General features: G+C 45.0%; 3 protein-coding genes across 3 annotated transcripts in view; 1 reads left to right on the top strand and 2 right to left on the bottom strand.

Annotated features, from left to right (window-relative positions):
* Positions 1-5: 5 nt before the first annotated feature.
* mea1 (male-enhanced antigen 1) lies at positions 6-1,428 on the top strand (the record flags this gene model as incomplete). The annotated part of the gene is made up of 3 exons (XM_008321731.3): positions 6-278; positions 349-457; positions 570-1,428. Coding segments are annotated over 3 exons (537 nt in total), but the record flags the coding sequence as incomplete, so codon positions are not given.
* A 222-nt stretch (positions 1,429-1,650) lies between these two features.
* Positions 1,651-7,912, bottom strand: ppp2r5d (protein phosphatase 2, regulatory subunit B', delta). Its single transcript, XM_008321716.3, is given in 17 exon segments — positions 1,651-2,980; positions 3,376-3,486; positions 3,593-3,640; positions 3,835-3,907; positions 4,043-4,144; positions 4,258-4,385; positions 4,467-4,637; positions 4,725-4,778; positions 4,855-4,963; positions 5,168-5,227; positions 5,306-5,436; positions 5,533-5,625; positions 5,703-5,813; positions 5,891-6,090; positions 6,201-6,378; positions 6,489-6,575; positions 7,730-7,912. Coding segments are annotated over 17 exon segments (1,818 nt in total). The 5' UTR covers positions 7,757-7,912; the 3' UTR covers positions 1,651-2,845.
* A 974-nt stretch (positions 7,913-8,886) lies between these two features.
* The window catches only part of znf318 (zinc finger protein 318), a 9,482-nt gene continuing 7,224 nt past the window's right edge, over positions 8,887-11,144 (bottom strand). The window contains exon 12 of the mRNA XM_017037268.2: positions 8,887-11,144. This exon is cut by the window's right edge and continues 18 nt beyond it. Coding sequence (XP_016892757.1) covers positions 9,357-11,144 — 1,788 coding nt within the window. The 3' untranslated portion in view covers positions 8,887-9,356.

Genomic DNA, 11,144 nt, shown 5'->3' with positions numbered 1-11,144 from the left:
AAGAGCGTCCAGCTGACACAGCATCCCCACCACCACCAGGGGGTGCAGCTTGGAGTGGAGGTGATGGTGAGGGTGGGGGGGAGGAGGAGGAGGAAGAAGAAGTGGAGGAGAACGGTGTAGGAGGATACATTTACCAACCTCTGAACCAGGAACCTGAAGGAGACACAGTCAACGATGAGAGAACAGCAGAGCCGGAGGAAGATGACGAAGACGATGAGACGGAGGCGGAGGCAGAGGCGACGCCATCCCAAGTTCAGCAGCTGCAGCAAAGGATCGAGGTGAGTCCGTTCAACATCAGACATTGTGGTGGTGTCGTGGGAACTGTTTCTGATTGACTTTGTCGTCAAGGTGATGGGTTTGCACCTTCCTGAAGCCCCGCCTCCTGACAGTGATGAAGAGGAGAATCCTGAGGAAGCAGCAGCACTGAGGAGTCGAGCCTCCATCCCCATGGATGCAGGTGTGTTCAGTATCTTCGTCTCGGTTAGGGAATTAACAGAATAAATTACGAAGGATGAAACCTAAAACACAGAGCACAGTTCATATTGAATTTCCCATCATACCTCCCACAGATCACGTGGAGCTGGTTAAGAGGACGATGGCCGCCGTGGCCTTGCCGTCTCTGGGTGTACCAGCGTGGGCACAGGAAATCTCCGACGACCAGTGGAAGGACATGGTGGAACTAACGTTGCAGAAGCGGCAGAGTCGTAGCCCCGACGGGCCCTGAACACATCGCACTAACAGGACTCGTCCAGCCGACAAACCTCCAAGTATCTGGCACACGTTAGACTTTGACAACATCAACAACGCCAGAAACCTGCGAATAGGAATGAGATCCATCAAATCTGAACCAATACAGTTCTGTTACCTTGAATTAGGTACTAATTGTAGCAAGCAAACTTAGTCCAAGCTCCAAAACTAACCTCTCTATATTTCCCTCAGACAGGACAGCCTGATATTTGGTACCAATAGATAAAAGTACGTTGGTACTTGGTGATACTGACATTTAGTTGGTGCATATCCCTTGTACATAATTCATCAAAGTTTGTTTTTTGTTCAAATTCTGATCAGTGCAGACACTTGATAAATGAAGGGGGGGGATTAACAGGTAAGTTTTCAGTGATCAGAATCAGCTGATTGAGGCCTTTGTTACTAAACACACACACAATGACAACAGACAAACTTTGATTCCAGAGGTCGCAACACTTCCTGTACAAGTCGAACATCGGTCGATAAATGGATCAATCAAAAGAAGTAAAGAGAATTACCGACACTTGTGTTACATTTCGCCTTTTATTACATTTTGTTGTGATTGTAAGGGTATGAAAGAGAGAGAGAGAGAGAGACTGAACTGTGGGACTCCTTCACTTCCTGTGTACAGACTGATATACCATGTGACCTTTTTCATTAAAGCACACGTCTGTGAAGGTTCTGAACTCTCCAGGTTCTTTGTGTCTCCTAAAGCTTCGAAGTAGGAACTGGACTTGCTGGAGTTCTGGAAAATATTTGAACTTTTACCATCGACGTTTACAACATGATTAATCCTGCCGGGTGTGTGTGTATTTAAAACAGAATTGATGCAGTTTGTGACACAGTGCTGTTTGAGGTCACTACTGTGTCCAGTTGCCAATCATGTGTGAGCATTGTTTTTTGTTTTTTGCTCCACATGGCAACTGTTGGACCATATGTCAAACTGTGGTGTTTCACCTTTAACCAGCAGAGGGCAGACTGTCTCGTATAATTTGACTTTAGTTGTTGCTGCCAATTTTGTCCAGCAGTGTGTTCTTTGACAAAGTTGATTTCTGAAAGACATGCGCCGCATCACATGAGGAATCACAAAGAAAACAATAGAAACGGAGAGAATGTGGCCAAAATACGGGCATAATCTGTCTGTATCCCCAGTAGAACCGCCCACTTTAGTGATTGTTCCTGCCAACCTTGACCTCGACCTTAAAGAAGCAGCGGGATCGGATAGGCCAAAGGCAACGGGAAGTAAATGAGCGATTCCACTGTGAAAAAGTGTTTGGTACAACGTTACTTCCTGATACAAGAGTGATGATTTCAATGTTTCAATGATACATTTTCATTGGTTCAGCTTCAGATGAACGGGCGGTTTTAAAACTCAAAACACAGTGCAGCTGGGCCCCTTAACTGAGGAGCCACCATGACGTACAGGCCTCAGGGCAGCGTCAGGGCACCTTGGCCTCCAGAACCACAACATGGTCCTTGTCCACTCTGTGTTTAAACCTTTGACCTGGTCCATAGCAACTACCATCTACAGTTCAGGTGATAAGGGACAAAACAACACTGATGTGGATCCTGCTCTCATTGGTCTAAACTTGACAGCATTGATGTAAACATCAACAAGGAAAGAGTAAAGTCACATGGTTCCTCCAGAATTCTCTGGAAGCTGACTGGATGTCTACATTCACCGTGTCTCGTCGTGGTCGTCAGTCCACCTGCGAACTGGCGAAGAGGGGGGAGGAGGGGCAGGGCTCTGGATTGAAGCTGAGTTCAATGTAACAGGTCCAAGTTCTGCTGCACGTTCTTCGGTGGCGAGGTGGACAAGGATCTGATGTCTGTGGTCCTTAGCCCCTCGCTCAGCAGAACCAAAAGCTGCAGGGCTTCCAGGGACCTGATGTACATGTGTAAACAGCATCGTGCGGTTTAAACAAAGAGCAGCAGGAGTGGGAGGCAACGTGGCCTGAGGGGGCGGAGCTTCCACAGCTTTTTCCGTCAGCTCCACCCTGACCTGGCCTCAGACCAAGACGGCACCTCCGACCTCCTCCCCAGGGAGACGGACATTAGGGAGGGGCGAACTTGGGTTTAGAGGGAGTGCCTCCCCTGGTCAGAGAGCCTCCTGATTGGCTGTCAGGTACTCCTCAGCTCTCTTGTGAGCCTCTAGAGCTTTGATGGTGTAGACGTCCTGTGGCAACTCTGACTTCCTCCTCATCAGGACTTTGTCTTTCAGATCCTTCACACCCTGTGAGAGACACGCCCAGAATTAATGACACAAACACAAGGACAGTCTGCAGCACAGATACCATCAGTTATTTCACGTCACAGCAGACAGAGGTTGTTCTGTAATCATTTCACATTTGTCATTTTGTGAATTCAGTATTTAAATGTAATCTGACATTGGCAATAGAAATTTAATTGATTTCTAAGTGAAGTATCTGAAATCAGCATTTTCTGGTTTCCTTGCTGTGAAGAATTGTTATAACTACAGCGCCCTCTGCTGCTCTAGCTGCAGCACTGACTCAACCAAATTCCTGTAAATCCAGGTATCACTTAAACACGCTCATCAAATGGATCCTTGTGTGATTCAGTTACTGTGGGTTTGCATGGAGTAAGTGTGTGTGCTGTAGATATACAAACCTGTGACGCCTCAGTCTCCACTGTCTTCTTCAGCAGCTGAATGTCTTCTGCTGTTGGAGTCTCTGTCTCCATGGAATACACAGCTACAGAACTATCACTGTACAACAGGTACTACACACACACACACACAAAGACACACATGTTACTTTAAAAACTGACATGACATCAATGAAAAAAGTCGATCTAATAAATGAATCAAACTCAGCAGAGATCTGACCTCATCATGTGGGTGGAGTCCAGGGCGGAGTGGGTGGAGCTTATTTCTCTGTTGAGGAAAAATAAATAATTAAATTATGCAGAAGATCTAAGCAGAGGACAGGAGAAGCAGACACAGATGGTGTGAGACAGACATACAGGTGTGAGACAGTAGAGACGTGCAGAGAGATCAGTAACTAGAGGCAGATTTAAGGCACCGTGACGGAACATGACAAGAGCATTGACCTACAGCTGAACACTTACCTGTGGGTTCTGTCTGGCCAGATCTTCTATTTTGTTCCAGATCTCATCTCTCTCCTTGAGTTTATATTTTTCTCTACAGAAGTAAAAAAAATGTAACAAGTTATTTCCTTCTTACAAAAAAAACCCACAAATGTTAGACGTTTGAAGTTAAAAATAAAACAGTGTGAATCATGGCTGTAATCTTCTTCTTCTACTGTCGATGTCTTACTTCTGTTTCTCGGCCTTGTACTGTTGTGTACAGTCATCAAACAGCTTCTGATTCATCTCCATGAAAAGTTTCAGAGCATTATAGATGAGACCATGGATCGTCCTGAGGAACAAGAACAGAACACGGACTGGTTTTTAATTACTCACACACACACACTCCAACACTTGATCTGTTAAATTTAACATTAGAACTGTCGGCGTGAGTGCGAGTGTTACTTGTTCCAGTGGCTCTTGGAGTTCTTGTAGAGAGCAGGAAACATGATGGGGAGAATCTTGGCAGCATTGTCACTGATCAGACTCATGATGTACTCATTATTCCAGTAATATCATGCTCGCTCTGCCACCTAAACAACATCATCATCATCATCATCAGTACACTGGTTCATCATGCTCACAGTGGGAGGTTTTGGTTCTGGTTCTGTTACCTGGAAATGTGGGCTGGACACACACTTGGCCAACTGTCTGAAGAGCGGCTCTTGGACTTTGACAAACTCTGATGGCTCGATGACGTCCAGAATCTCCTCCAGCTCGTTCAGGAACATCACCTCTTTTGGACTGTGAGTTTTTGGCCAGAACTTTAACAGACCCATGATCACCTGTAAACGGTGAAGATAAGAGTTCAGAGTGCATCGTAAATCAAACTCCCAGACCTAAACTGTGCTGCAGATTCTATAAAAACTCACCGGCTCTGTCAAACTGCTGTCCTTTTCCAGGAACTGGACCACACAGTACGCTAGCTGCAAACACATCAGCAAACGTTAGACTGAGGATGACGTCACTGGTGACATCACAACACAGGGCATGACCTCTAACCTGGGGGTGGTAGACGCTCAGAGACTTGACTTTGTGAAGTGGCAAAAGAACTCTGATCAGAAACATCTTGTGTTCTTCTTTGAGTGGGAGAGCAAAGCCGTTGATGATACTACAAAAGAGAAAGTGACCTGGTATATTAGAATGTTTTTTTAAAAGGTACCGAAAATATCTTCAAACATCCACCAACCGCCTCATGCCCCCCAAAAAAGATCTTCTTATACTTGCTTATTTGTGACCTAAAAAAACATCTGTAACATTTACATCACTGTGAATAAACTACAAAGACATGAAACACTTTGTGTGTATGTATTACCTCCCCAGTATTTCCAGGAGCTCAGCAATGCCATTGTGATGCTCAGTTTCATAAATGAATCTGTAAAATAAAGATGTAATTACTGTAATGGTAATGTAGGTTCTGAGACGCAGGAGGAAAACATTCAGATTCCCAGACCTGTAGAAGATGTTGTTGATCTGCCGGCGTATGTAGGCACGTAGGCCCAGGAACTTCCCATAGATCCTGTGCAGGATTGTCTTCAAGAAATCTCGCTCTCTGGGATCTTCACTGTCGAAGAGGTCAAGCAACTTCAGAGAAAAAAACAGAATCGCTTATGGTCAGGCCAAACCTCTTTGTCACGATTCATTTTTGACTTATTTGTGAATCTTAAATCTGGTTCTTACCGACAGGACAAATTTCTGGTCGATGTATTTTTTGGCAACGTTTGGCTGAAAGTCCGGAGACTCCAGGAAGCGAAGGAAGAACTCGTACACCAGCTAAAGACGTAAGGACAGAGGGATGTAAAGACACCAGACGAAAAGACCAGAGCATGAGCGCAGTGACATCATCGTACCTGCAGGTGAGGCCAGGCTGCCTCCAGTGTCGGCTCATCCTCTTCAGGATCAAACTCTGCTCCAGTCGGGTTTGAGGATGGAGGAAGAGTCCGGAACAGGTTCACAGAGAACTTCAGACAAACAAACAGAGACGTGAGGTGTGGAACCACCTGACCATAAGACCTCTCTAAGTCTCTCCATGTCTCACCATGATGACGGCCTCAGGGTAAATGGACTCTGTCACCACGTCGCTGTTATGTGTGATGTACTCCACCATCTCATTAAGCCCCGCCCTCTTCACCTCCTTGAACTTGAGGTCACTCAGTGGGTCGCTGACAAAATCGAACAGGACACAGCACTGACGCAGCTTCTGGACAAACAGCTCTTCACGATCCAGGAGCGGGGCATCTAAGAAGGACCAGAGGGGAAGGAGTTGGGGGATATTTAGTCCAAGACATGTCGAACGTTTCTGCAGTGACTTCTTAGACGAAGATTGTTCAGAGGTTAAATTTACCTACCTTTCAACGCAGGCAGCTTCTGCAGCTCTCTGTTCTTGGTGAGGCTGAAGCGGGACGAGCTCTGGCGCCGCTCCTTCTTGACCAGCTGGGGTCCTCCAGAATATTTGATCTTGTTGAGCTGGGTGGGAGGAGGCGTGCTGTTACTGGGACGTTTACTACCACTCTGCTGCTGCTGGGACTGAACACGCGCACACACACACACACACACACACACACACACACACAAGATGTTTTAGTTGAAAGAATCTTCCTGACTGTTGAATGTTTGTATATGTGGATGTCTCTCACCTCATCTGAATTATCTTGTACAGAACTCTCTTTCCCACTGCTTGTGTTGCTATTGCTCTTCGTGCTTTTGGAAGATTTGGTCGATTCCTGTTTAAAAAAAAAGATTTGTACATCACATCACATGGATAGAGCTCAGTGTTGGCAAAGTTATTTGAACTAATTCAGTCCCTTTTCACACTTCACAGGACAACCTGTTGTACCAAAGACAAGTTTAAGTAACAGAAAGATATACAGCTCATACCCAGCCAAAATGTTGGTGATAACAATGACTAGTAGTGGCATAAAATTGTGCCTCATCACATAGGATTTATTTACATTTGCAAATAGGAGATGCACACTGGTTAATATCTTAATTTGCATAGGATTATAGTGAAAGTGAAAAGGCATTTTACTTAACTAATTAAAACTAATTAAAAAAAATAATTATTCAATATCCCACTCAGAGACTGTAGCTACACCCACTACAAATAAGCATGTTAAAAAAAATTTTTTAAAGCAGTTCATTCTCGTACATTTATATTTCTGCACTGTTATTACTGGATAACTGTCTGTATGTTAATGTTAAAAACACATCTTAAAAATAAACACTTAAAAAGACTTTACAGCCAAGTTAAGCAGTGACTAAAATGACGTGACCTCCAAGATTTGTGGGTGTTTAAAGCAGTGACTAAAATGACGTGACCTCCAAGATTTGTGGGTTTTTTTTTACTTGCCATTATTGTCCATTAGTTATACAGCTCTAACAGAAAAACACCCAATCTGGAAACACCGATTTACTCACTGACGTCATTATCGATCGGTTGTCCAAATACATCGTTATTTCCCATGCACTGAGAAGTTCAACTTGGACATGAACCAGGCCTTTCACCGGGAACCTAATCAGCGTCTGTGCTCTGCTCCGGTTCCCATCCTAAGTGATTGAGCACCGCGGTTCCACAGCCCGATAAATAATTGAAGCGGTAGTTGGATGTTCAGGGACAGGCCGCTCTAAGAGCAACCTGCCTGGCGGTGTAAACACTAAATCACGGCCACCGTAACAACACACATCTGGAGTCTGCTATCCGTACTCCCACAGACCAGACTTCCACCGCGGCTTACATGCCTGTTCTAGGGGGGCCTTAGTCTGTTTAGCTTGTTAGCTGCTACTCGGTTAAACATAACGGGCCACGTCCTCCATGGCCACTGCTCACTGCTGCGACCACGGCAGCCTACGATACAGTCATGGGACTACAAGGTTTCACCTTCTCCTTCTTGGTTTTGTTGGGCATCTTGGCGGCGGGAGCTGAGCTGTTTCCACCGAAGCTCCGTGATGTTGTTCCTCCAGATCCTGTCGCTGTCACTCCGTGTATACGCTGCCTGCGCCCGTTCTGGACCACTGTGATCTGATTGGATGGCACCGTGTGGCTCTGCCTGGCTACCAGTACCAGGATTTATTTGATTAGTGCTTGAGTTTAGTGATGTAGGAAAGGCGGGGCTTTAGTCTTCCCCAGCAACAAACACCTTAGACCTTAAGATGGACAACATGGAGGACTAGGCTCCCGCCAAGAGGCCGAGCATAGACAAAAAATTTTAATGTAGAAAGTGAACATGTTTTGAAACCAGTTAGCATTAAAAACATTAAACCACTAGTCACATCTTTTATACGTTTTACAATGCTTACCTCTCCTAATTTGGCTATGCCACGACTATCTTTCCAAGTCTCAGTATCACTGCAATCACCCTGAAGACTCACCAAATAATCCCGTTATGATTGTGGTCTTAACATATACATTATACAGTATATACATATACATTTCTCTAATAGGCTTCCCTGAAACTTTTCCATCTCACTTCCTTACTCAGTTTAATCTCAAGTCTTACCTTATCTTTTCCTTTTTGACTTTCTCATTTTTGTTTGAATGTCCCAGTTTCCAACGTTCTGCTCACATTCTCCCCCACAGCGACCAGATCTTGTCTCTGAAAATCTCATGTCAGTTGTGTTACCTCTTTGAATAAAATATGCCATACAAATAGCTTACCATTATAGATCATGACGATCACACGTGGACATTATGCCAATATTTTCCTCTCAATAGGTTAGTAATATATAAGGAAAGAAAGGAAAGGAAAGTGAACTCCTTGTCATTGTGACATTATGACACACACCTCTGTTTTTAACCCATCACCAAAGTGAACAGTGAGCAGCTTTTTGAGCGCCTGGGGAGCAGTGTGTGGGGACGGTGCCATGCTCAGAGCACCTCAGTGGTAACTTGGCAGCTGGTGGATTCGAACCTGCAATCTTCTGGACCCAAGTCCGCTTCAGAAGGTTGCAGGTTCGAATAGTATAGTGACATGACAACATTTGAATAAATGTATTAAAGAAAATCAAACCATCAATAATTAGTCTTAACAAAGCCTCTTCCTGTTTAAAGAAATTTTAATACATTTTTTTACAAACAAAAGGAGCAGTTTTTTTTCTATACTAACCTTAAGGTCGAGCCATGTGACCAGTAGCTTCTGCTCTCATTGGTCTAAGACTAAACAGGAAGAAAAAACAAACAAAAAAGACAAAACTATACAGAAACAAAGGGATGTTTAGAGGAACAGTCTTTGTTGTTTAAAGCAGACTGGACAACATAAGAAAAATACCATTCTACAACCAAGAGTCTCTTAACCCTTATACGAGACTTCTGAGGAATATCATGTGAGGAAATGACCAAATGTCATGGAAACACTACAGGATTGTGTACCAGCCTTAAATCTCAAGTCTAGAACAGACTTATGATCCGGATCACCTTTAGAAAATGCACGGCCATCCAGAAACAGATTCTCTAAGTTGAAATGGACAAAGTCGGAGAAGATCGACGGCGTGGGACTAATCTTCTAACACTACACAAAATTAAAATCAAATTCAAAGTCCAGGGCAGTCATGTCACTGGGCAAGCCCAGTGTTTCAGGCGTGATCTCCATCGATGCAGGATCTTCTTCACTGGTTGCCAATTCTACTGATTGCGATCCTAAAACAATGTTGGAGCTATCTACCTCCTTTGGGTTTGACGCAGCTGGGTCAGAGTCCCCTGAGGAAGGCTCATGTTCCGGTTCAACACTGCTTTGCACCTGCTGTCGCCGTGTTTGGTATCGGGTCTGTCGGACTGGATGGGGAGCGGGAGGAGTTCTCTTGCCTCTAGTTTTGAGGCCAGGTTTGGATTCTGGTTCAGGAGTAACCAAAGGATCGCACTCTGAATGAGACAGAACATTCTGTTTCTGTTCAGAAAGTGCAGTAGAATCAGCCTGGGGCCGGGACACAGGATCTGGCTTTGCAAGGTCGGACTGAGGGCTGGACAACAACTCTGCTTCAGAGATCAACTTTGGCTGGGGTGACTTTTGAATCTCAGCCTTGGATTGTGAAATCATCGTTGACTGTAGGGATGGAGAGATTTCAGATGGAGCCACGTCAGGTGGTGGCCTACAAACTGAGGGGATCTGAATGCCTGACTCTGGCTGAATCTGTTGGCTTGGAAGGCATGCTTTTGGGGTTTCTTTAGGACAGGCGTACACCACAGGCTGAGGCTGAGACTGAGACTGAGTTTGGGCCGGAGGCTGAGGTGGGGATTTTGTTGCTTCCAGGGATGGAAGTGAACTGGTGGTCCTTAAACCGATGGTGCTTTTGTCAACTTTAGAGTTCGGTTTAGTAATAGAAAGACCTGCTTGGCTTCTGCTGTTGTAAAATATTTCAAATAAATCCTGGGCTTTGGCTGCAGCCAGGTTACTCTTTAGTTTTTCTGGTTTGTAGATTTTCTCACTCATGGTTAAGAAAGGTGGAGGCTTGACATAGACTGTATGAGTCTGCTCGCTCTCAGGGACCCCAGGAGCCAGAACATCTGGCATTAAATCAAGCATTTTTGATTGTTCAGGTTTGGATTTAGGGACAGCAGATGCAGCCACTACAGGTGGAGGTTTGGTGTCAGACACTAACGCAGGTTTTTTTTCTGTGAATATCTGTTTAGGTGGTGGGGGCTTAATGTCAAGCGGTGTAGGTCTATACTCTGGCAATTTAGGTCTAGATTCAGGTGGCTTTGGTGAAGACACAACTGGGGGAGGCGTTGCCTCCAACGGTACGGGTTTACTAACAGTTTGTCGAGGTTTACCTCCCCATTGATTGTTTTGTGCAATCACTGGTTTGTTGAGTTGTGGAGTTTGTTCTTGTACAGTATTGGACCTGATGGAGGGAGAAGTGTTTGGAGCTGCAGGTTTATTCATTGTATTTGTTTGACTTATAAATCGATTAGTCACCGGAGGACTGGGCCTGATCATTTCCTGGTTGCCCGTTAGGTCAGGCGGCGTTGGTTGGCAAAGTTTCTCTGCAATTTCCTTAGCAACTGCCATAGTCTTAGCTAAAGAAACTTTTACCGAGGCCTTTGCAGCCTCTTCATCTTCTTTGACAAAGTCTGCAGCGATTTTTTCAGCTTCTTTTGCCAGTATGTTCTCCTTTTTCTTCCACGTGAACTTCCCAAATGTCATGGGTAAGCTTGGGGGGGCGGGCTTGCCAGCCTCCAGGTTCTGTTTACGCAGCTTGGCTCTCATGGCAGGACTTGGTCCACAGAAGATTTTAGGGGGCTCACAGGGCCTGGGTGGAGCTTCAGGATTGTTGACCTCAGATTTGCCTACTGGCTTTGT

The sequence above is a fragment of the Cynoglossus semilaevis genome, chromosome 12 (genome assembly GCF_000523025.1).
Source record: "Cynoglossus semilaevis isolate Cse_v1.0 chromosome 12, Cse_v1.0, whole genome shotgun sequence".
Lineage (NCBI taxonomy): Eukaryota > Metazoa > Chordata > Actinopteri > Pleuronectiformes > Cynoglossidae > Cynoglossus > Cynoglossus semilaevis.
Note: the sequence above shows the minus strand (reverse complement) of the source record. Positions and strands in the feature narration are given on the sequence as shown.